Raw genomic sequence first — 26,939 nt, 5'->3', positions numbered from 1 at the left:
AGTATTTGTAGATTTCTTTTTGAAGGATTCCCAGATGCTATTCAGTAGGCCTAGAGTTAGGTTATAGGTTCATCTTCACTCTAGAAAACCAGGAAGCATAGCTCCAACTCCCCATTTGGGCTTCATTCTCTTGATTTAGAGTATGTGTGTGTTTCACCAGTCTGGGAGAACTAAAGCCTCTCAACAGCCTCTGCACTGAAAGGATCCTGTCAGCTGCGGCGGCGGCAGCAGCAGCAACACCGGAGTCTAGTGCTCACTCTTTAGCTTGCGGACGACACGCATCACTCTATGCTGCACACTAGAGTGTTTACAGCTTGAAGCACGCACAGAGCCATTCTTATGTCAGACCAGTATGCTTTCTGCATCAATGTAGGCTTCTATGTTCTGAAATCACACTTGGATAAATGACTGCATATTCTCTCTGTTAACGTGGCGTTTATTTTATGGTGTACAAAGGCAAGCATCAACTTCACCTTTGTATCTTATCCTGTGCAGATTGTTATGTAAGAGATTGATACTTATTTCCTATCTAACTGAAAGACAATTATTTAGCATTTATGGGTGTTGTAGACATTTTACTACCCTCTTGATATTGGAACTTGTCTTCTTCTATTAGTTGTATTCTTCTCATAGCAAGTAAGGTCACTGAGGGAGGTCATTTTTGATTCAGTGATTTTTTTTTTTTTTAAGACAAGACAGTTATGACTCAAATAAAGGACTTGTCACAGTGGGTTTCACTTCTGTCCATCTGATAAACAAACTTCTCTGGCTGTGTACTTATATACTGGGAAGAATTTGTGAGGCTCTTGGAGAAATGTTAGTCTTTACATATCTTGAGGTGAGTCTGACCTAGAGAACTGTTTAAGATACTTGGATTTTTCAATTCCAAGTCAGGGAAGAACTCTGAGGGACAACATAGGTTAGAACTATCAGAATTTTCTTCTTGTGATGTACAGTCTTGCTATGTGACTCCAGCTGACTTTAACTCTTGGCAGTACTCAGCCTTAGCCTCCCTTGCTACCATTTATGCCTGAGACTCTTATTTCTGCAGTGTTTTCTGGATGCTAGGCAAGTGTTTTATGTTTGAGCTATACTATGACCCCACAGGCTGAATAGTAATAAATAGTAATAGTGAGCTGTGAACTACAAGTGAGGACCATTTCCTCCTAAGCGTTCATGTGAGCTATAAATTACTGAGGCTATAATATATTATATATAGTTTCTAATATATATGTATATATTACTAGCATTTATACATATAACACAATATATATACACATATTTAGTTATCATAAAAACCTGTAACTGACTTTTACAACACAGCTAGTCATGTGTAGAGCACATAAGTATGTGCATGTTCTCCTTATATAAATGATACTGTGCATACTCAGACTGCAAAGTCTGAGTAAACGGTCCATTAACCTTGTCAACCTCTCGATGGAGGATTTAACTTCTCTGTCAAAACGGGGTTAGCTCTCTTTCTAAAGGCTGAGGGATGACCAGACATATAATTTAGGAGATGGGGCAGACTAATTTCAGAAAGTAGGGACTACGTGGGAATAATAGCTCACTCCTACATGTAGTATTTAGGAAAGTCTGCTAGAGATGGAAAGAAAAAGTCTCACTTCTCCAATTACCTTAAAGATATGTGCTTTGAGGATGTGATGTCCCAGTTCAATAGTTTGCTGTCGGTTTAGTTTTCCCTCTTGGCGGGAAAACCAGAAGGCAAGTAATGTGTGGCCACTCCTGCAAAAAGAGAGAGTCATTTTAGAAAACTTAATGCCTCAGTTTTGCCTTGACTATGCAGGTCCAGTCATATTGCCAATAAGATGACCTTGTTACAGAAGTTTTCTCTGGCCGCCTCTGCCAAGCCTCTAGTTATTTTCTAGCCTAGTACAGTGGAATACTTCCTTTTTGATGCCACCAGTCGATACATATAATCTCTGCATACTTACCACACTGCCCCATGCTGTCTCCTCTAGTATACTGAGTTTCCTGATGGCACCCACTCCCCTATTATCTCTCTGATGACAGACTCCAACCAAATCTGTTCATGAAAGAGAAAGGCCTCCTCCCAACTCCTTGGATATTGTCATATCTGCTCATGAAGGCCAGAACAGCCTCCTTGGCCCAAATCATGTGGATTAGCTGGCCTGAGGACAATGCCAAAAGCAGAGCTAGGCTAAAAAGTACTAGAAAAACTGAGCTTGAGTCCTGACTGTGTACCATCTAAACTGTTCTAATTTTTGGTTATTTTAATCCATTTATATTGGAATCTTCTGTCCCAGCTCAAACCATCCTAATGATAATCTTTAACACACACACACACACACACACACACACACACACACACACACACCACCTATTTGTGATGCTGAATAGCAAACCTAGGGCTAAACACTTTGCCATTGAGCTATATTCCTAGTCCAATGATTTCTTTCTTTCTTTTTTATTGACATAAGGTCTCATGTAGCCTAGGCCTCAAAACCCATTCTTGATTTTTAAATGAATGTATGCATGTGTGCATGCATGTGTGCATGCATGTGAAAGCCAGAGAGCAACATGTAGGAGTCACTTCTTCCCTTCTACCATGTAGGTCTTGGTGATCAAACTCAGGCCATCCATCCAGTTTGGTAGCAAGCACCTTTACCCTCTGGCCAGAATTTCTGATCCTATCTACAGGTGTGTACTACCATACATTGTTTATGTGATGCTGGGATCAACCCCAACTTTCCTACCAACTAGGCAAGTGTTGTACTGGTTAAACGATATTCCCTGAAATATATTCTTTTATGTGTCAATATGTTTCTGTGGCATATGTGTAGTATTTCTATTTATATTATTGAAAGAAAAATCTAGATCACCTGTATTCTCCATAATACCCAATGCAGCCTACTTCATGTAAAAATGTTCACAATGTCTTAAAAATAAAATACTGGACATTAGGGTCTCAGTAGTGGAGGTACCTGCCACCACGCCTGATGACCCGAGTTTCTTCCTTAGAAGAAGGAGAGAATTTCTGTAAGTTGTTCTCTCATTCCCATGAGTATCGTGACAGACCCATGCACTCCTTAGTAAAAACAGACAAAACAAACAAAACAGCAACAGATACCTTGAATTTTTTCTTTTTAATTAAAAAAAAAAAAAAAAGGCCAGTATTAGGTCATAAGGGCATGCACCTTAATTCTAACACCTTAGTAGGCAAGAAGTATCCCAGGCTGGGGCCTGAGATCTACAGTAAGGTGTCTTCAACACAAAACAGCAAATAACAAACACCCCAGAGTGGTGGTGGCGTGAGCCTTTAATCCCAGCACTCGGGAGGCAGAGGTAGGCAGATCTCTATGAGTTTGAGGCCAGCCTGCTCTACAAAGTGAGTCCAGGACAGCCAAGGATACACAGAAAGACCCTATCTCGACCCCGCCCCCCGAGAGAGAGAGAGAGAGAGAGAGAGAGAGAGAGAGAGAGAGAGAGAGAGAGAGAGAAGAACAAAACAAAACAAGATAGAAGGGAGGACACTAGATTATCTTCCTCCCTCTCCCCCTGCTTTTGAGCCTGAGAATATGAGGTGGTACACTTTCCACGTGATTATATCATCTCAGAATCTTCATTTCATTTTAGTAAGATTTTGAAAGAAAACCCAAAATTTGCCTTTATAGAATTTCTAAACTACAATGGACATTAGATTACCTTGTTTAACCAGGCAATATTAATCACATGGGAGGAAATGATTTAGCTGGAAGAATGCCCAGCCAGGCTTACTCTGTGTAGAGCCATCAATGTCCTCTTGAGGGCTGAGGACAGGGCTTTCTTGTACTTACATCATCTGAAAATGCTCCCCAAACTGTCACAGACAACAGTCTGAAAGCTCTATTTTGTTGGCAGTCTGGTCTAGCAAAGCTAGGGCGTAGCAGAGGCACAGACCTCAAAATTCCATTGAGTTAGTTACAGTAAAATTATTGGAGTGTTCCTGGTGTAATTATTATTGTTGTTGTTTGTTTTCAAGAGAGGGTTTCTCTGTGTGGCCCTGGCTGTCTTGGAGCTCTCTCTATAGACCAGGCTGGCCTCAAACTCAAACTTGCAGAGATCTGCTGGCTTCTGCCTCCTGACTGCCGGGATTAAAGGTGTGCACCAGCACTTCCCGGCCAAGGTTTTTGTTTTTTGAGACAGGGTTTCTCTGTGTAGCCTTCGCTGTCCTGGACTCATTTGTAGACCAGACTGGCCTCGAACTCACAGCGATCCACCTGCCTCTGCCTCCTGAGTGCTGGGATTAAAGGCGTGTGCTACCATGCCTGGCTTTTTTTTTTTTAATTACTCATTCATGGCTGTATTACTGTGACAATTAATACAGGCCTTAATACAGGCCTCTGATCTATTTCTTAAGCTTTAAGCCATGAATGAGAATCCACGTCTACCGGGATTACAAAGGTAACAAATAAGCCTGTGTCTACAGTGAATGAACTTTTTGGTTAAGACAGAACTGATTTTGTCTCAGTGATTTAATTTACTTATTCTACGATACTTGAGTTTCTCCAGTATGCATCTATACCTGGCGATAACCTGTTACTGCTGCCGTTGCTTGAGCACTGAGTATATAAATAGCACACAATACAGGGTAAGATGAGGGTGACAACTGTCATTCATTTCTTCTTGAATAGAAACAACAGAAGATTTTTATAAAAGAGTGACTTTGCTGGTTCTTTACCTGTAATTCTAGCAAGCATTCCAGAGGCCGATTACCAATTTAAGACAAGCCTGTGTTCTGAAGAGCTCACTGAACTCAAAAGCTTATGGTGTTTAGGATATAAAAGGTACGCAATTTATGCCATGTGCTGGCATTTCCAGGTGTCTTGCTCTTCTGGAAAGTACAGCCCCACTAGTTACACTAGTTACACTAAAGTCTGAATGCCATCTGCTTTATTTGTGTAAATTCGTCTCTACTTTTCATACCATCTGCTCACTCCCAAACGTTATTCTTCTTGGCTCCTAGTTTTCTAACATCACTGATAGCTTTTTAGTTGTTAAGTAATGTGATTTCCTCTTAATCTTTGATATTTGTCTTTCTCTTATTTTTTCCTTCTAGCATTAGGCTTACTTATTTCCTTCTAGCATTAGGTCTCATTAAAACTGTCACCTTGGGAGCTATACCTACATTGGGCTTCCATGGTAAAATAAATAAGATTTTAAAAAACTTTCCTTTAAAGTAAAAACAGGCTGGGTGTGGTAGCTCATGCCTTAAATTACAGCTCTTGGGAGGCAGAGGCAGGAGGATCTCTTGAGTATGAGACCAGCCTGGTCTACAGAGCAAGTTCCAGGTCAGCTAGGGCTACGCAGAGAAACCCTGTCTTGAAAAACCAAACCAAACAACAACAAACCTCAAAAACCAAAACAAAAAACAACTCAAATAGACAAAACTCTATTATGACAACAACAGCCCAACTACCTCTTGACAATGGTGACAATATGCAGATACTTTTTGCCATTTCTTCCAGGGATGAAATGTCCTTGCCTTCTCTTCCTCCTAGGTAGCTCTTGTCTCCTGGCTTCAACTTTCACCTCAATGTGAATGACTCCCACAGAGAAATCTCAAATATAGAAGATTCATTTTTGTTTTTCTAGCTGTCTGCTGGCTCTCTCTACTTCTGCCACTGTCAAATGAAACTCATCTTTTGAAGTTGGAGCTTTTCCCTAAAAACAAATACTTTGGGCTGGAGAGATGGCTCAGAGGTTAATAGCACTGGCTGCTCTTCCAGGGGTCCTGAGTTCAATTCCCAGAAACCACATGGTGGCTCATAACCATCTATAAGGAGATCTGGTGCCCTCTTCTGGCAGACAGAACATTGTATACATAAAAATAAATAAATAAATAAATAAATAAATCTTAAAAAACAAACAAACAGCTAGGTGTGGTAGTGCATGCCTTTAATCCCAGTACTTGGGAGGCAGAGTCAGGTGGATTGATGTGAGTTCAAGGCCAGCCTGGTCTACAAAGTGAGTCCAGGACAGCCAAGGCAACAGAGAGACACTCTGTCTCGAAAAACCAAAACCAAAACCAAAACCAAACAACCAAACAAATATTTTAAGACTAATAACTCCCCAAACATGGCCAGTCAGGCATAAGCTCCAGTACCAGTTTTTCTCCTTTAACTTCCTCACCTGGATAGGTGTAAAAGAACCATGGATTTCACTTTAGATTTCAGCATCTACTCCTTGCCCCAATAATATATGCAAAAGTACATCAAAGTCTTTCTTGCTAAATATTCTTCAATGGCTTACATTTCCTTCAGTACACTTTTTAAGCCCTGCTCTGACTAGTCTTGTCAACTAGATTTACAGCCTAGAGTCACCTGAAAGCAGAGCTTCGACTGAGACACTGGCTAGGATAGATCCTATTGGCCTGTAAGTATGTCTATGGAGGCGGGATGGTGCTTGTCTATTAACGGATGCAGAAGGGCCTTAACCTGTATAGGAAAGCTTGCTGAGTATAGGCCAGCAAGCAGCATTCCCCCAAGTTTCCGGCTGTACTTCTCTGGCTTTGTGTTCCTGGTCAGAGGTAACACAGTGTGGAAGGAATAGCAAGCAGGCCTGCCCTCAGGGTCTGTCTGAAATAAACCCTTTCTTCCCTTAAGTTGCTTTTGGTCATGCTGTGCCTCACAGTAGCACAATGAAACTAGGATGAATCTTCAGCACGGTATTGAAAGGAGGATAGTCAAAGCCTGTTAGCAGCCAGGCTTTCTACTAATCTCTATTGGGAATAGAAACCATGTTTCTTATATAGCTACTTCTAAGCAATTAAGTAGCAACACTTCAGACTTGTGTATTATAGTTTACCAAACAACAATTTCTGGAGGAGTAATGGTATTTTTCTCATTCAGTGGAACATGAAAAGGAACGCACCAGAATAAAGAACAACATTTCTATTTGTATAATAGCACCTTTTTCTCTTTCTTTTTTTGAGACGGGCTCTCTGTGTAGCCCTTGCTGGCTTGGAACTCGGTAAGTAGACTATGTTGACCTTGAACTCACAGAGATAGACATGTCTCTGCCTTCTAAGAACACTGAATTATTAAATTCATTAGCCATTTATGTTGACAAATTTAGATGCATTTATCTTTATTTATGTGTATGTAGTATGCCTACATGAGTTTATGTGCACTGTGTGGCCCACAGAGGCCAGATGGTGTCAGAGTCCCTGGGGCTAGAGTTATAGGTCATTGTGAGCTGCTTACTATGGATGCTGACAACCAAGCCTGGGCCTTCTGCAAGAGCAGTAGGCACTCGAAACTGCTGAGGCATCTGTCCAGACTACTGCCAACACTTTTTAATTAGCATTTTGAGAAAACTGTGAATTAAGAAATCAAGCAGAGTGAACTCTGCTAAGTGTGATTCTACTTATGACCAAACACAAAGCATACTTTCTCTCTAATTGAAGATCATGGCAATCAAGATAGACTTTTTATTTTGTTGTTTTTAAAAAATTATTTATTTATTTATTATTATTATTATTATTATTATTATTATTATTATTACTTTTTTTTTTTTTTTGGTTTTTCGAGACAGGGTTTCTCTATGTAGCCTTGGCTGTCCTGGACTCACTTTGTAGACCAGGCTGGCCTCGAACTCACAGTGATCCGCCTGCCTCTGCCTCCCGAAATTTATTATTTATTATGTATACAGTGCTCTGCCTGCTTGTACCCCTGCAGGCCAGACAAGGGCATCAGATCACATTGTAGAAGGTTGTGAGCCATCATGTGGTTGCTGGGAATTGAACTCAGGAGCTATTGGAAGAACAGACAGTGCTCTTAGCCGCTGAGCTATCTCTCCAGCCCCTTTTGTAAGGTTTTTTTAAAGACAGAGTTTCTCTATGTTATCTTGGCTGTCCTGGATTCTCTTTGTAGACCAGGCTGGCCTCGAACTCAGCAATTCGTCTGCCTCTGCCTCCCGAGTGCTGGGATTAAAGGTGTGCACCACCATGCCTGGCAAGATAGATTTTAACATAAGTTCAAAGGTGGTTATGAAGACTGGTTCAAGGAGGAGTGGTGAGCACAGAAGGACTATTGCCCTCACAAGCTTTACAACCAAAGGCAAGCTATGTAACCACTCTGTAAGACTCTCAGGACTTTGGTGAGAAATAAGTGAGACTTATTGCAAATAATTTTAGCAGAGTGCAGAATGGAAAGGATACCCCCCTCTCTGTTTTCTGAGACAGTTTCTCTGTGTGGCCTTGGCTGTCCTGGAACTAGCTCTGTATATCAGGCTGGCCGTGTGCTGTGATTAAAGGGATGCATCACCACTGCCTGAAAGAATGACTACTTTCTATGTCATTTTCTCACTGCTGTGAGGAAATAACTGACAGAAACAACTTAACGAGGAAGGATTTGTTGTGCTCATGGATTCAGTCTAATTATGGCAAAAATTTTCTGGAACAGAGCAACACATACCAAAGAGGCTGAGGGAGAGAATGAAGGGGATGGAGAGAAAGAGAGGAGGAAAGAGGGAGAGGGAGGAGAGAAATGGAGAAGGAGAAAGGGACCCCTCCCCCCACAAGGCTGACCTCCAACTTGTGATTCTCTCTCAGCCTCCTAAGTGCTAGGATTACAGCTATAATCCACCATGAGGCCTGTTATATTTGATTTTAGATCGTTCAGGAGAGAAGCAATCACAGGTCCCTCCCACCCCACCCACACTGTCTTTTCTTCTTTTTCCTGGTTACACATGCTTTAAGAAAAGCCAGAGAAGTTGGTATCTAGATGGGTGCTGGGGGGAGGGGAGACTGTCTTCTGTTCTCACTTGCAGGCATCAGTAGCTCTTGATACACATTACTGGAGACAAAACAAATTCACTGATGACAACTTTGAGTTACAAGGAGCTACTGTCATTTGATGACTTCGTTTTCTATCCCTAAAGAGTTCAGAGAACTCTTTCTAAAGCAAGACTCGGTCTGCCTCATTCCCATTTAACTGTTTACACGTTACTATAGTGGCACTTAGCATTCCAGGGAGATAGCTAGTCTTGAAGTTTTTATTTGTAGAACTGAAATATGCTAACAAGTGAATACAGGGTTGGAGAGATGGCTCAGTGGTTAAGAGCACCGGCTACTCTTCCAGAGGACCCGAATTCAATCCCCAGCACTCACATAGTAGCTCACAACTGTCAACAGATCCAGGGAATTTGACACCCTCACATGGACAAACACAAAAGCAAAACATAAAAAAATTTATTAAAAAAAAAAAAACAACAACAAAAATCTAAGTGGGTCTAAATATTTCAGGCATTGATATTTGCTTATCATTGTAGTACTGGCCAGTAATGTGTAGTATATTTATTAATTTTCTTAGCTTTTATGATGAGATACTCAACAGACACAACTTTGTTTCAGAAAAACAAGACTTGGATGTGTGACATTCTGTGTGATGGCCAGATGTGACAAAATGGTACCGGTCACAACCAGCTAGCGAGGTACCTATCTTAATATGGGTTGAAACATTATGGACTGCTGTGGAATGCTTCCATATTATAGAGGCAAGTGTGGGGAATTAGGGAGATCTGGAGAGATCAAGACTGAGTAGAGCTGGCTACCACCTACAAGGTTTGCTTTCCTTCCACAGTCAAGACTTGTTCTTGGGAAGTGGCTTTACATTCAACAGGGAGTGATGGTGGGGCATCACACTGCTGAGCTATGCTTAATGAAATGTGGGGGGAAATGATAGTCATTGCTTCTTCATAGCCCAGAAAAATCTGCTCCTGCACTTGATCTGTCTTGTCCAGTCTGCCAGCTGATGACAACAAGCAGATGTCCCTGAAACAACAGTGTGTTAAAAGAAGGCAGAATCTCCGTTAGACCAGGTCCCTCCAGAACTGTGTAGTACAGACCTCTTCAAACCTCTGGATTTTATGTGAATGAAAATACATTTCTAATGGGGAAAAACTCTTGAGATTTTAGTGTGTTATTTAATGTAGCAGTTACCAGTATCTTTAGTGAGAAAGTGTTGAGAGACTGATTACAGAGGGATGGACTGACAGAAAGAGCAGGAGTAAGAATGGACTTGAGATCTCAATGTCAGTGAAATAAACAGAAAATAAAACACTATCTTCATATGTTAGTTTTCTTGAAACAAGCTGAAATCATACCTTAGAGAAAGGCTGTTCAAAAACTGAATCATGGGATCAGAAGAAGGACTCTGTGCTTTGGGACAGTGGTCATTTTCTACCACTATTAACCAATCAATACAAAAGGCTCTCTATGCTTAAGAATTGTCAGTTATTTCTGCAAACACAAAATCATTTTTCAAATCACAAGACAGCTAATACAAAGGAATGAAACTGTCAGCATCGATAGGTTCTCTACCATAGCCCACCATGGACGAAAGGTAAAGAGTAGAGTTGCTTTAAATAACTGTTCCTCTTGTGTGTGGTCTTTGTGTTTAGAAAACAGTAATTCATAGGATGGTATGATAAAGCACCATTTTCAGTGACAGACATTCATATGTCACCAGGCAATCATCGTTTTGGACACAAAGGAGTCAGTGCATTTGATAAGGGCTCCCATGCTTTTGCATGCCTCAACTTCTTTCAGCTGTAAGAAGACAAAGGTGTCTCCTTCCTCTGAGTATGTTTTGTAGCCCCTGATCCTTAGTTGAAATAAAACATGAGAATTAAAAAAAAAAAAAAAAACTTCACATGAGTTCAGAAACATTTGTTCTGATTAGCTAAGCCAACATTATATGCCTGCACAGGAAAGAACCTTTAAGTTGCCTTTCTGACAGACAGCCAGGCTCACTGTTTGCATCTCTCTTCTCAGAACTTACTTCTCATTGGTATATAAACATAGGCACAGAGCGTACTCTACTTTTTTCTCTAGTAGTTTCAAGGCATCATGTCTTATGTTGAGGTTCTTGATCCATTTAAAGTTAAGTTTTGCAGGGAGAGATAAGGATCTGGTTTCATTTTTCTCAATGCTGAAATCCATGTTTCTTAGCACTGTTTGTTGAAAATTCTGTCTTTTTTTCCAATGTGTATCTTTGGCATTTTTGTGAAAAATCACGTAGCTTTAGTTGAGTGAAATCAGGTAGTTATAATTGTGTAGGATTATACATAGGTATCCTGTTTGATTCCATTCATCTATGTGTCTATTTTTGTGCTGGTTCCACAATTTTTCATCACTACAGCCTATAGTATAATTAAAATCAGGTATGGTGATACCTCCCACAGAATTCTTTTTGTTTAATATTGCTTTGTCCTTGGTCTCTTGTGTTTCCATATACATTTTGAAAATTTTTTCTTAATCTGAATTTTTTTTTTCAAGACAGAGTCTTTCTGTGTTGCCTTGGCTGTCCTGGACTCTCTATGTACACCAGGCTGGCCTCGAACTCACACCGATCCACCTGCCTCTGCCTCCTGAGTGCTGGGATTAAAGGCGTGCGCCACCACACCCAGCCTTTAATCTGAATTTTTATTGGGATGACATAGATCTGTCAATTGCTTTTTCCACAAGATTAATTCTGATCCATGAACACAAGAGCCTTTCCATCTCCTAGTGTCTTTCTGAATTTCTTTCTTTAATGTCTGGAAGTTTTCACTGTAGAGGTCTTCTATCTCTGTGGTAGTTTGTCTGAAAGTAGTTTATTTTTTTTGTAGTTACTATGAATGGAATTGTTGCTCTTATTTCATTTTCAGTATGTTTGTCACTGGTACACAAGAAGACTACTGGGTTTCTGAGTTATTAGTTTTGTATGGTGCCACTTTGCTCCAAGTGTTTATAAACTCAACAAGCTTTGCTTTTATGTGTGTGTAGTTTCTGCTGTATAGAATCATATTATCTTCCAATAGAGATACTTTGACTTTTCTTATTTGTACCCATTTTACTCCCTTCTCTCGTACTATTGCTCTAAGATATCAAGCAACATATTGAGGGAAGACTAAATATTCTTGTTCCTGATCTTAGTGAGAATGCTTTGAATTTTATTCCACTTAGAGTGAAGGTGGCTATAGGCTTGTTATAGACAGCCTTTATTATGTTGAGGTCGGCTCCCTCCATCTCTAGCCTCCACATGACTTTTATCATGAAGAGATATTGGATTTTTTTAAAAGACATTTTCTGTAACTACTGAGATGATCATGTAATTTCCATCTTTGAGTCCATTTATGTGACAAATTTCATGTAGATAATTTACATATGGCTTAAAGTCAAGTTGGTTCTGATAAATGACCTTTTTGATGTGATCCAGAATTTGGTTTGCATTTTATTGAGAAATTTTGCATGTATGTTGACCCCTGAGACTGGTTTATAATTCTTTTTGTTATGTCTTTATCTTGTTTTGTATCAGAGTAATATTGGTTTCAAAAAAGAATTTGGAGCTGTACCTTCCCTTTCTATTAAAAGTATTTATTTTATGTGTATAGGAGTCACATCTGCATGAATGCCTGTTCACCACATGCATGCTTGGTGTCCAAGGAGGCCAGAAGAGGCCATTGAACCCTCTGGGTCTGGAGTAACAAACAGATTTGAGCTGCCACGTGGGTACTGGGAATTAAACCCTGGTCCTCTGCAAGAGCACCATATGCTTTTAACTGCTGAGCCATCTTTCCAGTGCCGCTTCCTTTCCTATTATATGGAATAATTTGAGTAGTATTGATGTTAGCTGTGGTTAAAACGGCATAATAAATGGGAAAGGAGCTTGTGAGTCCTCACCTCAAACTGCTGATGGTTGGTAAGGAAAGCTCATGCTTCTTTGGGGGAGTTGTCACCAGTTGGTTGCCAATGATTTAATGGATGGCCCCACACCCATGTGCACAGGGGCCAAACTAACTAGATTTAGTGGGATGTTAAGAGGAGGTGGGGGGGGGGGGAGGAGGGAGGAGGACATGAAGTTGGGAAGAGGCTATGTTGGAGGGACCAGGGCAAGCTGGAGAGAGGAGACTGCGAATTGATAATTAATAATAATAGATATATATTGCATATATGTATAGAATTCTCAAAGGATAAATAGAATTATAAACAAAAAACCAAACAACAATAAAATGTAGTTTAAAAATATAAAAGCTTGGGGGTAACTTGGTTTTCTGATACACATATATGTAATGTTTAAACTAAGTTAGATATATTTTCTTTCTCAGACACTTATATTTTATGGTAAAAACTTCTAAAAAGTTCTTTAACCTTTTTGAAATGTACAGTAAATTATTATCTTACTGTCACTCTACTCAATAGTAACATAACAGAACTCTATGCTTGTAAATGGGATTACTACTCAGTGATATTCTCTGTCCATTACTTTGAGCGTGGCTTTTCACTTACTCTCCAGTTTCATCCATGAGTTGTAAAGGATGATATTTAATCCCCCCCCTTGGCTGAACAGTAAGTACCTTACTGTGCATATGTACTACAATCACCTTACCCATCTGTCAGCTGATGAACACTCAGTATTGTGAATACTGTTGCAATGAGCACAGGAGTAAAGGTATCTCTTTAAAGTAGCAATTTATTTTCCTTTGGATGCAGAGCTGGTAGTGAGACTGTGGATCATATGGCAGTTCCATTTTTAAGTTTCCAAGGATCTTCCATCGATTCTCTGTAGTGGCTGCTGAGTTACATTTTATTAACCATGTATAAAGGTTCCATTTTCTCCACATTCTTACTAGCATTTCTTGCTGTTAGGGTTTTTTAAGGCCATTCTTGTTGGGGTAAGGTGATGACTCACTGTGATTTTGATTGCATTTCCCTGGTAGTAATTGCTGAGCATTTTGTTTTGATTTTTGAGAAATATCTATTTCGGTCTATTGTCTATTTTGGAACCAGTGAATTTGTTTTTCTTGTTGTTTTCGATTTTTGTTGTTGTTGTTGCTTATGATCAGATATATAGTTGAGCTGGTTGGATGTGTCAAAGTGCCAGAAACCTAGACATATCTAGGAGGAGAGGATCCTAACTGAGAAAATGATTCCATAAGATTGGCCTGTTTCCCTATTTAGATCTAGTCGACGGGCAGCGCATTCTCCACAGTTGTGTGGAGAGTGGGGACTGCTCTGACATGAACTCTGGTGCTCCCTATTTGACACTTCCCCTTGGTAGGGAGGGACTCAGAGGAAGGGGAAGCAGGCATCCTGATGAGACCTGATAGGCTGTGATCATATGGTGGGGGAGGAAGTCCTTTTCTGCCACAGGTCTAGGGGAGGGGAATAGGAAGAAAGAGGGAAGGAGGGAGAAACAGGAAGATACAAGCGAGGGGATAACAATCGGGATGTAATCTGAATAAATTATTTAAAAAATAAAAATAAAAAAATGGAGAAAAAAAAGATCAGCCTGTTGCAAAACCTGTTGGAAGACCTAGCTTATTGTGCTATCCCTGAGCAGGCCATGGAGAGCAAGCCAGTAAAGTAGCATTACTCCATGGCCTGCACTCTAGTCCCTGCTTCCAGGTCCCAGCCTTGAGTTCTTGCACTGACTTCCTTCAGTGATCAAGTGTGACTTGAAAGTTGTAAGATGAAGAAACCCTTTCCTTCTCAAGTTGCTCTTGGTCATGGTGTTTATTGTACCAACTGAAACCCCAGAAGTTTACAAGTATTTTCTTCCACTTTGTGGGTTTTTTCACTGTGCTGACTGGTTCCATTACTGTGCAGATTTTGTTTTGTTTTTCATGACAGGGTTTCTCTGTGTAGCCCTGGCTGTCCTGGACTCCCTTTGTAGACCATGCTGGCCTTGAACTCACAGAGATCCACCTGCCTCTGCCTCCTCCAGAGCTGGAATTAAAGGCATGTGCTACCACACCTGGCTTGTGCAGAATATTTTTGAATTTGATGTAATACTGTTTGTTTTTGTTTCTGGGGTCTTCTAAAGAGTCTTTTTTTCATCCCATGTAATACAAATGTCCTGATATTTCTCCTATTTCCCCCCTTTTTTCGCAGTTAAATTTCACCTCTTTGCTGTCTTTGTTTCTTACTTTGATTTTACGCATTCTCTAATGGCTCATTCTTAATGTCTATAATATTGGCCAAGTTTTTTACTTAGTACTAAAATTCTGAGAAAAAGATATAGTTTATGTTAGTGGTTTCCACTTTTTCATTTTCCATTAAGTTTTAAATATAAACCTGGCTCCCGTTATCAACCATTCTATTGAAAATATTCTCTGAAAGCTACAGAGGGCTCCTTAACTTACACTTCTTGACGCTCTTGGCTTCCATACCCTCTGTTCTTTGTTTCCCCTTCTAACTGAGTTGTTTAGCTGACCCCAGTCATCATCTTCCAGCATTCAGTTCACACTTGTCTTCATGCTTCTCAACTTACTGCTTTCTACTCCTCCCATGCTTGCTTCTTTAATTTTTTATACTGGGTTTCACAGGTGGGCTCAGACTTGTGATTCTCTAGCCTTTCCTTCCAGTTGCTGGGATTACAGGTCTGATTTCCAGTCTGGACCTGGGGCTACTGTTTAGTTCTATGTTTCTACTTACTGATACCACCACACTATGAGTGTTCCACGCAGTCTACTGTCCAAAGCTGCATCTCTCCCATTCTAAGTACGGTCTGTGCACCTGGGGGCAGTTCATTCTGAACATGTTCAAAATGGGACTCGTGTTCTCCCCAGAAGTGTGTTCTTCTTTTTCTTCTTCTTCCTCTTTTTTTTTTTTTTTTTTGGTTTTTCGAGACAAGGTTTCTCTGTGTAGCCTTGGCCATCCTGGACTCACATTGTAGACCAGGCTGGCCTCAAACTCACAGAGATCCGCCTGCCTCTGCCTTCCGAGTGCTGGGATTAAAGGCATGCGCCACCACACCCAGCTCGTGTTCTTCTTCTTGTACTACTGATGCTTGCTGGCCCATCCTCTAGAAAGTTCTATGTTCCTTAGTAGCAACACTAGCCTCCATCATTCACATACATTCTGGAGTCCTTTCTGATGCCTCTATCTTTACCTTCAAGTATTTAGGAGTATTTCTGAAAGATCTCTCTCAGACACACTCTGTGCACTCTCCTCGTGTTACAGCTCTTCTCATTTCGACCTACACAACTGTCATAAACCCCATACCTAGAATCCCAACCCGCAGTCTCCCCTTCTTCAACCCCTTCCACACATTGTTTGTCAGAGCTGTCCTTCACATCACAAGCACAGAGAGTGATGAAGGCCCTCTGTGAAGTCTTAAAGATAGACCAGCATTATCTTCACATTCCTCCCTACGTCTGTCCTGCCACTACAATACCTATGAATTCCCAATTTGCCCAGTGGAATCTGACTCATTCTTCAATGCAGAATTTGAATGCTACATTTTCTAAAAATCATTTCTTCTTTGTCTAGAGTCCTGTGACACACTGTACTATGATATTACTGGCTGCTTGTCTGACTTTCCTTCATTAGACGGTAATAGCTTTATACTGTAGGGTGTGTGACTCATCTAAGTTTCTCTGGTGGTTGGTATATTTTTTTACTGTAGAAGTTCTGTAAATTCTTACTAATAAATAAAACTAAACAGATAGGTATCAGGAAGAGCAACATAAAGACTTCCAGATGATTTTCCCACCTCACTTTGAATTATAGCATTATGAATGAATCTATTAAAACCATTAAACCATAAATCCCTACTTTTTTCTTACTTACACTTGTATGTCCTGCAGTGCTTAACTCCATGCCCCAAATACATTATTTAATAGGTGTTTATTGAGGCTTGCTAGATGCATGTTTTCACTTATTCCTGGGGCATGATAGGAAGTAACAGAGCAAGAAAAAATACATTATCTGTGAGAAGAGTGTGTTAAATATTTTATGTGATGGAGTTAGAATTATCAGTACTTATAATTTTTTCAGTTATTAACTCGTCATTAAGACTTTACAGTGTGTCAGGCACTCTACCAGTCATTAGGGAGGCAAAGGTGAGACAGAAAAAGTTAGTGACCTCACTGAAGCTACTCAAAGACCAGGGGGAAAGTGGACAATAAGTAATGGTTAACATCCAATAAGTTAGTAAATTGTAACACATGTTAGAAAGGAAATAAAAAGGTTACTAAAGACTTAGGCAGAATCCAGGAGGGACTTAGTAAAGTGACAGACAGAAGTCCTTTTAGGAGGTGGCTAAAGTCTGAAGGAGCAAGGAGAGGGCTCACTGTGTATAAGACAGGGAAGCTGTTCAGTGCAAAGGTCTAGAGGAGAGAAAGAAACTTCTAGAAAGTAGCAGAAAATTGTGCAAAGGAGAAGGAGTGTTCTTACTTTAGAGGCAAGCAAAAGCTATCTACACATACTTTGAGTTTGTTCTGACCTTAAGAAAAGGCACTGAAAGAAACAGTCACATGGTATGAACTGTGTCTGAAAATAACCGCTGTCTCGGAAAACAAAAACAAAAAACAAAACAAACAAACCAACCAAAAAAAAAAAAAAAAAAAAAAAGAAAATAACCGCTCTGGCTGCTGGTGAATAGACTGGAGGAGGGCAAGAGGAAAAAAGAATCCACGTGGGAGACCAGAGTGTGGCCAGTGGGGATAAAAATAATGAGTACTTATAAATCAATTTTAGGACTTAGAACCAATTAGATATGCTTATGGCTTCAGTAAATGAAAATCTCACAGCTATGGGTTCTTATAGTTAAGAGGGTAGAAAGCTTTTAGTGTTGACTTTGACTAAACATGGAGTTTTATCTGCTTTTCAAAGTCTCTGGAGATGGTGGAGTAAATTGCTCTACTCACACACCCACAAATGTGTTGTTGAGTCTCACTAAGCTGGCCATAACTCCTACTGATTGCTGTGCTCTTAATACTGGTTTGGTAGCCTCTGGGATGCTTTTGATTCAGTTAGTGTTATTTCAGAGGCTTATTAGTAGGATAAATTAGCCTCTTTTCTTATGCTACGTTTTTTGTGTATATGTATGTGCATGTGTGCTTGTGTAGGTGTAGAAGTGTTCATAGGAGTGCACTTCTGTGTGTGTGCAAGCATGTGTGTGTGTGTGTGTGTGTGTGTGTGTGTGTGTGTGTGTATGCACACACATGTGGAACTAGAAGCCAACTTTGGGTTTAATTCCTTAGGAGCTCTCAGAGTTCTCTCAGTGGGAACTGGGCTTCTCCATCCATCCATCCATCTATACTTCCCCATTACGGGAATTAAGAGTATGTGCTGCTACACCTGGATTTTCTTTTATGTGGGTTCTGGGGATCAAGCTTGTACATCAAGCACTTTACCAACTGAGCTCTGTCTATAGCTCTTTATTCTATTTTTACTATTAAAAAACACCTTTTCTGGACAATGAGATATATGACTGTAAATTTAGGCAAAACGAAGCAGGAGAATTATGGGCTCAAGGGAAACCCAAGATACAATAACAAGACTCCAAACAAACAAACAAACAAACAAACCAAAGGCCTAGCTGGGTGTGGTGGTGCACACCTTTAATCTTAGCACTTCTGAAGCAGAGGCAGGTGGGTCACTATGAGTTTGAGACCAGCCTGCTTTACAAAGCAAGTCCAGGACAGCCAAGGCTACACAGAAAGACCCCACCTCAAAACACAAAAACAAAACAAAACCCCCACAAAACAAACAAACAAACAAACAAAAAGGCCCTCAGTCATCTTTCCACATCCTTCCCATTTTATATTTTCAGATAAAGTTATTTCAAGCCAGTATTTTCTATATAGACTATAACCATGTTTAAAATAAGCGATATATGCATACTTAAGACTATGAAGCAGTGTTAACATCTACAAGAATTCAAGTTCCTTTTGGGGTTTTTGTTTGCCACTCTTCTATAAAAGCCTCATGAGCAGTAAGGGCTGAGCATTTGTGCTGACCAAGTCATAAAATGACGCTCTCTCCATCTGATCATAAGCAGAACTCTTCCTTGTATATACATTGACTTAGCACATTTCTCACACGTTTCAATGATAGGAGAACAGTACATGTTTTAGCTGGGCTTGATGAAAAATTTTTGTTATCAGCCTTTTAAAAACTTTCTTTTGGATTTGGAAAAGGAAAAATAGACATTATGCCCATCCTTTGATGGTTAGATAGTTTTTCTACTTTTAGAGTCAGGCAGGGTCTTGGTGTATAGCCCAGATTGCCTCTAACTCTGACTTTCCTGCTTCAGCCCCTGTAGCAGAAGCAGGCAAGAAGCTACACATCTACTGGATAGCGGATCTATCGTCCTTCCTTCCTTTTCTTTTCCTTGTGATGGTAGGGATCAAATCTAGGGCCTCATACATGTCAGGCAAGCACTCTACCATTTAGTATCTCCCCAACCTCCTCTTAGTTTAAGGTCAAAGAAACCTCTCCATGGAAAACATGATATTGAAATCATGACATTAGAATACTGATTTCCTCCTTGGTGGCAGAGATGCCTTAGAAGTAAAAAGACAGCAAGGCACTAATTCTTCCAGGGTGGGAAGGACACCTATGAATAGCTAAGTCTTCGTGATGGATGCTTGGTACATCAGAAGCGTAGGAGCTGATTTCGTACCAGGAGTCTATCTTCTTCCCGTGTTTCATCAGTTTGCTGAGGTCTCTATAAACACTTCTAGGAAACAGAACCCACTTCATACTTACGGATTGTTGTGAGACACTGTAGTATCTACCAGAAGCAGTAACCCTGAGTCTGTGCTGCTCAGAGGGCAAAATTAAATATTACCCCACTTAGAGGCTCATGTCTGGATTGGAAGAACAAACAAACTCTCACTAACTATAATTCATTTTGTACACTGGCTGTGCATGGCTATGGCATGGATACTTTTCATTTTAAGGTAGATGCCCTCTTCTTCCTTTTTAAAAAGTTATTTTTATTTCATGTGCACTCATGTTTTGCCTGCATGTATGTCTATGTGAAGGTGTTGGATCTCCCCTGAAACTGGAGTTATAAGCAGTTATGAGCTGCCATGTGGTTGCTGGGAATTGAACCCGGATCCTCTGTAAGAGCAGCCAGGGCTCTTAGCCTCTGAGTCATCTCTCCAGTCCTCTATTTAAAAAACTTGAATGAATTCTTTCTTACATACATTTATATTATTACACACATATATAATAAACTACCTACAGCAAGAAGAACCATGAAACAATCTAGAATTATATAAATGTTACATTCAGAGTGTTTTGGCTATTTGTATTTGACAACCTTGGAGAAAACATCTTTCCTATCTTGGTAAGTCTAAAATTCTGAATGTAAATCAATATCTATTATATTTCATCTCTATCAACTTAAAACATCTATCTAGACCTAAAAACATCTTAAAAAAAAAAAAAAAAGATTTATTTATTTATTATGTATACAGTGTTGTGCCTGCATGTACACTTGTAGGCCAGAAGAGGGCATCAGATCACATTATAGATGGTTGTGAGCCATCTCTCCAGCCCCCTAAAAACATCTTAATCCCTAAACAACTAAGCTTAATTGTAAAACTGAACTATCTGGTCTTCAACCCCATGAGAGACTTGAGAAGGAATAAAATTAATTACCTGAGTAAACAGGAAGTGCAGGTTAGCAGCTTCCAAAGTGAAAAAAATGACAGAGACAATTTGCTGTCTGAACAGTCACCCAAAACTCTCTATAATGTTGGAGCATCATCTTCAGCCCCGGCGTCGGGCCTGGTTAGTACCTGGAGTCCAGTCCACTTTTTAAGCCCTTTTTTTTTTTAACCTTAGACAAACTGCTTACCTGACAACATGCTCCAAGAGTACCATTTCTCCAAAAGATAATTCATTAAGTGACTCTTAATTCCTGTCCATATATATCTCAAAACAAACAAAAAACCCAACCCAACCACCACCACCACCACCACCACCACCACCACCACCACCAACAACAACAACACAAAAACCAAAACAAAAAACCCCAAGCTCCATTAATTATAAGCAATTAACTCTGGTCATTAAGAAGCAAGTTAAATATACAATTATAGTAAAGGATTTATGTAGTTTTGTCTCTATTTACTTACCACAGTATTTGCTATTTTTAGAGAAAATCAGGTCAAACTAACGTAAACTTACATATTTTGATATCATAGGTTAGGCTGTATCAGCTCTATATTAAATATATGCACTACATAACTTCGCTGTTTAAATCAAATACTTAACAAAAAAAAAAAAAAAAAAAAAAAAAGAAGCCAATGCTTCTAATTTCTGTGTCAAAACAGCCCCACCCCCAGCAAAATGTTAATCTGAGAGTTGTGCTTAGGAGAGGCTAGGTATCATGAGAAAACCAAAACAAAACAAAAAACCAAAAAAACGAGGAAAGGGAACAGAGAAAAGTATGGAAATTTATTCAGGCCGAGCCTAATGTGGTACAGAAATGTTAAGCAGTAATTAGATAGCACCACAAGGCTGAACCCCCTGTTATCTATCTGCCTCAAATTTCTACTCTCAAAGTCACTAATGGGTTGTGTAGAGAAGGCTAGTGCCTCCATTTCTCAGCCCCTCACGTGGAATGCACAAGTCACCTAAATGGGATTTCTACCTTCTACTAGTAGCATAATAGCAAGGTTAGTTTATTGGATCAGTGGGTCACTCTTACTCAATGCCCAATGGAATAAAACAGGAGTGTGACAGTGCTAACAGTGGGAAACAGACACAGAATTAGGCAGGACAGCCCAGGCTTGTGAGAAGTACTTTTAAAAAGACAGAAGACACCAACGCTTTTGACATCAGAAAGAAGTTTTAGACGGGGCATGGTAGTGCATGCTTGTACCGCTAGCTCCTGAGATGCCGAGGCTGGAGGGCTGTAGCCTGTTCTACATAGTGTGGTCCTGTAACAAAGTTTTGATGATATAAATGATTTCTAGAAATATTCTGTTTAATCAGCCAGCCCTCCCACTACTCAATTACCAAGCCAGGGAAGGAGACTGTTTATAATCTATTTCTTTCTGTTCCAATTATGTTGATGAAATGTTAAATAATTCTCTCCATTATGTCAATTCTCTGCTCAGATTCTGGGACAATAGGCACTCGGATATTTAAAATGGAGAAAATTCAACATCAGCTGTAGCACTGGCCTCTGGATTTGCTCTTCCTTATACCACTCCAGAGCTTTCTGTTTAGGCAGAAACCACTTACTTAATTAGTCTATTTCTGATGAATATCAACTAATTTTTGACACCAGTAGAATGTTCGCCTCTGTTTAATCCCCTAATAAGGTCAATAAGTTCAGAGTGGACAACTGCTTCAAGTCTAGAAAATTGACTAGAAGAAGTAGCACTGTAGCGTCCCTGAGAGTTCTCTCCACAAATGCACACATCAAGCTCTGGTGTACCTGGTGTGTTTTGAGGCACTGAGTTGGTCCGGCCTACTGAGGACACTAGGTATGCTAGACAGAATTAGAGAGAACACGGGAAAATGCACATGAAATGGAAGCTAAAGGCTATCAAGGCAAACCCTGTGTGGCAACAGTCCTTAATGAAAAGTAGTTGTAGCCAGTTTCTCTGAAAGGCCAGATGGGGTTTGCCCTTTAGTTCTCAGTGAAATTCCACTTTGTTGGCCCAGGGTATCTCAACTATGAGATGAGCACTTGAGTAACAAGGCTGATGCTGTCCAATGCTGAGGAGGAGCTTGAGTTCCTCCTCAGCTGAAATAAAATCTGAAATAAAATAAAACTGAAATAAAATCTACGATGGTGTTTTTTTATAAACTCCTGGTCCTGTTTACAAATTTACTTGTTCTCTTTTAAATAAAATATGATTGCCATTCAGAAGCCGTGTTATTAAAACATCAAAGAACAGACTACTCAGCACTGAAGTAAAAAGTGTCTGTTGTGGCTCTCGGTTAATAAACGATGCTGGGAAAGCAAGCCTATAGAGCTATAACATACTGCACAGATACTGTTAATTAGGTGGCAGTCTGTTTACCTTGGACCTTACATGCCTTTTCAGTCCTCTGCTTCATATATATATATGATGAGAAAACAGGCTAGTTAGCAAGAGATTGTTTGGGAACTGAAAGTGTTTATTAAGTAATTCTAGATTAAATATTGCTTCTTAACTATACAGTTTTTAGCTATGTTTTAAGAGTCAGAGTGATATGAACAAGATCTGCAGTAGTCTTGTTATCTGCCATTTTAGTTTTCGAGGTTTTAGTCAGCCAAGATCAATGGTAAATATTAAATAAAAGATACACGAATAAGCAACTTGTAAGCTACATTGTGTTTTCTGAATATTGTCAATGAAACCTCATGCTACCCTACTTTGTCTTGCCCGGCACCTGAGCCATTCCTTTGTGCAGTGTGTACACACTGCATATGCTATATGCCCACGAATCATTTAGTAGTCCCTTTAGCAGATTGGTTGTTGTGGTGCCTGTGTCCTTGTACGCTTTATTTTATTAATAATGCCCTAAAGCAAAAGTGTAGTGACATTGACTGACAGTTGGGATGTGCCAAAAAGAATTGGTAAGCTTGTTAAGAGAAAAACATAAAGGCACAGTAAGGTAATGTGAGAGACCATCTTCATGTACCCTTTATCACACTGTATCACTTTGTTGTTTCCCACTTCTTAGTGTGACTGATTTATAAATTAAACTCTATCATAGGTATATGTGACTAGGGAAAGCTAAGATGCATGTAAGGTTGATGCTATCTGCAGTTTCATGTATCTGATAAAGGTCAGAAGGCAAAAGGCTGGGTGCTACCTTATAGCAAAATAGCTTTTTGAACATCACACAACCCATGCAAGAGTCCCAGATTTGATTACTGTTAGCTTTAAAAAGCTGTGCCGTATAGTGCTAATAACAGAAGTGTGCTGCTCTTTGCCTAGTCACAGGACTAAGAGATGACACTCTTGAAATGTCCATTGCTGCAAAGGCAAGGGAGGACAAGGCACACGGTTTCAAAACATCTTTTGAACTTGTATTGGTCTGGGTATTAAACTGTAAGACCTTGTGTAGTGCTCACCAGCAGTAAGAGGCAGGAATTACTCCTGCCTTTTGGGAGGTCTAAGGTTTGGGGTCATTTTGTAAACGTCAGTTCCTAGAGGACTCAACAGTTCCTATGCCTTCCATGCAAGCCTTCTTTATTATACATTTCCTGCTCTGGGAAAATATCATAAATTCTTTTCTGCCTGGCTTAATATCACCATCAAAATCTGAAACTAGCTTTCTAATGAATCAGCATGAAGAAATAGGCTTAGAGGCACGCCCACTAACATAGTTATCATAACAAGGTCCGGGACAACAGAAATCCAGCAGTGTCAGAGCTTTGGTCTTTTGGTGAGTCGCAGTGTGAGGAACAGGCAATGCACTGCTAACCTTGACAAGAAACAGAGAAAAGCCTCCTCTGTGGGAAGTGTTCAAAGAAGAGCAGTTCCCACTGCCTTTAATATCCATGCTCTATACAGGAAGTTTAAAGCAGGCTCAGAGCCACTTACCACAGATACATATCTTACCTGGGATCACAGAGAAATTTGGTTTTCTCTCCTTCTTCTCTCCAGATAAGCCATTCTCGAAAAGAGGGGTGCACAAACATCCGTGTCATGTCTCTGCGCTTGATTAGGAACATGGAGAGGTTCTCCATTCTTTGTTGAAAGTCTTCCCATTCTAGTGTGCCTTCAATGCTCCCGGCATTGATGGCCTGGAAGATATGTTCATCAGTAAGTGGGTGGAGAGAGGCCACCGCCACGTTCAGTAGAGGCATCACCCGGTCAAAGGAAGACTGGGTTGGGAACTTCATATTGCACTGGAGTAAATAAACCTCAGAGAGCGAAACAGGAACCACTTTGTAGCTAGAGCTCTTCAGCACTAGGTAGCCTTTCTCTATGAGGTCAAATGTGAGTTTCAGGTATAGATATGACCCTTGACTGAGGGTCTTGAGGTGAGAACTGAGCTTGCCAAATGTAGTGTTGTCCATCTTGCCATTAAGTGAGATGTTATTCTGGATCTCTGAGCTGCTGTGAATGCGGTGCAGGATGTAAGCCTGCAGGTCCTGGTCTATGGCTTCATTCTCTTCCAGCCGATCCAAAAATATCCTATGGAAAGGCAGCAACTTGGTAATTTCCTAAAATAAATGGAGAGAGAGATAGAGAGAGACAGACAGAAAGACCTTCAGTTTCTCCTAACTCTCTTATAAACTATGAGGTCCAGACTTCAGTCAAAATTTCTGAGTGGCCAAAGAAGAAAACAATATTAAGCATGACATCCACAGACTGAAGCAAATTATGCACACAGTAAAAACACGGCTTTTCCCAATACTGAGACTTTTTATGGGTCTTTGTAAAGGGCACTTTAGGATTAAATTGAAGAACATTTCTTCTTACTCTCTTTATGTGACAAAATAAAAATTATTAAATTTTATACTCAATCACAAGACATTCCCTGCGTCAACAAATTAACTGCATTGTCACTGACTCTGACACTAAATTCTTGGGAGACATCTGTGATCTTTGCTCATGCACTCACAAAAAACCCCCAGGATTTATTCTTGTTTTCTTGCTTATATTCACACTCATAAAAGTCTGTCATTAAGACTTTTTTCTTTTTGAAGTTTACTATATAGCCTGAATGGCCTACAACTCTTCATTATCTTGCCTTAGTCCTCAAAATGATGACATCACAGGTGTGAAACCCGCACCTGGCTGATCAACTGCTTTTCATTGTTTACGATTATTTCCCAAATATGAGTATCTCATGTTTTCTACCATTATTACTAGTTTATGATGTCATCATTTCCCCCTGCTTTTCTGCTTATAGTCTTCATCCTGTGAATTTTACTTACACAACCAGAAGATAGATCTTTAAAAATGGTAGATCAGATTTCACCACTTTCTAATGCTTCCTGGAGGAAGCTTTTCCTATCTATCAAAAACAACTACTATTTCTATCTCTTTATATTATTTTATTTTTCTTCATAGTGTTTGACATTACCCTTAATATTACAATGTTTAATTATACTTTCTTGTTTGTGTTCCTTATTTAAAAAGTGTTATGAAAGCAGAGGTGTGTGTTTTATTCATTACTGAATCTCCACGCATTACGATAGTAGAGAACATACTCTAAATATCTAAGAATGTCTATGGAAGCAATGAAAAATCACCTCTGATTCTATGAAGAAAATAGTTCTTAAAAAGTCTTTATTGCAGAGTGCAGTCTCTGTGACGTTACTGCAAGTCTTACCCATGAAGACTTATGCATAAAATCTGGAATATGCATAGTACTCTGTCTACTCTTTGGTACAGTTGAAAAATTAAGGATTTATGCTTTAGCTACCTAGACATCTAAAATTCCTTCTTCAATTACACATGACATCGTATTAGAATAGATTTAAGGACAATACGCTTATACATAACAATACTGCTTACATATAAATATCAAGAATAGAGATTATAGGCAGGTGTAGTGGCACAAATACGTAAATTCAGTACTTGAGGCAGGAGGATCATGAATTTGAGGCCAGCCTGGGCTATACAGTGAAAAACAAACAAACAAAACCAAAGGCAAGATTTTGTTCTTGGAGATCTGTCCTATTTATATTTTTAGCAATTATGCTACTATCCACTAATTAGATTGTGTATGATTTTAGCTGTAAAGATCATTGTGTGGATTTAGACTCTCTATTTCAAGTGTCCTGCAGAATAATATAAACATCTGTAAGGTGACAGGATTAGAGACAGTGCTTCTGTTCAAGAAGGCAGTAAATATAATTTGCCAATATATAAGAATAATGGTAAAAACTGAAAGAGGGGGAAGGGGGGACTTACTGTGACTCTTCTGTATATTAGTTATTAAAAGTGGGCTACATCAGAACAATGTGGTGAGTATATACTCTATGAGATATTTACTAAGAAGGGATTTTTTTTGAAAATATGAGAAACACTGCTCCAAGCCACATATGAACATACAAGAATGGAGCTATCAACTCTAACTCCCTAGAGCCCAGTATTTTTTTACAGGCTCAATTTACATGCCTGGTTCTTTCAGGCCTTTGAGCTGACAGTAGTCGGTAGAAAAGATAATTTAAAGAAAATAAAGCCTTATCTCTTAGTTGTAATAAAATTAACCTAAAGTCATAATATCG

General features: G+C 39.7%; 1 protein-coding gene across 9 annotated transcripts in view; it reads right to left on the bottom strand.

Annotated features, from left to right (window-relative positions):
• Tanc2 (tetratricopeptide repeat, ankyrin repeat and coiled-coil containing 2) overlaps positions 1 to 26,939 on the bottom strand; it is a 282,558-nt gene that overhangs the window by 38,593 nt on the left and 217,026 nt on the right. For all 9 annotated transcript variants that reach the window (XM_051158874.1, XM_051158875.1, XM_051158876.1 and 6 more), the window contains 2 exons: positions 24,316 to 24,923; positions 1,638 to 1,746 (listed from right to left, as the gene is read on the bottom strand). In XM_051158874.1, the coding sequence (XP_051014831.1) occupies positions 1,638 to 1,746; positions 24,316 to 24,923 (717 nt within the window). The remainder of the gene's footprint in view (positions 1 to 1,637; positions 1,747 to 24,315; positions 24,924 to 26,939) is intronic.

This window comes from Acomys russatus, chromosome 16 (genome assembly GCF_903995435.1).
Source record: "Acomys russatus chromosome 16, mAcoRus1.1, whole genome shotgun sequence".
Taxonomy (NCBI): domain Eukaryota; kingdom Metazoa; phylum Chordata; class Mammalia; order Rodentia; family Muridae; genus Acomys; species Acomys russatus.
The sequence above is the reverse complement of the archived record's forward strand: the minus strand, read 5'-3'. Positions and strand labels throughout refer to the sequence as shown.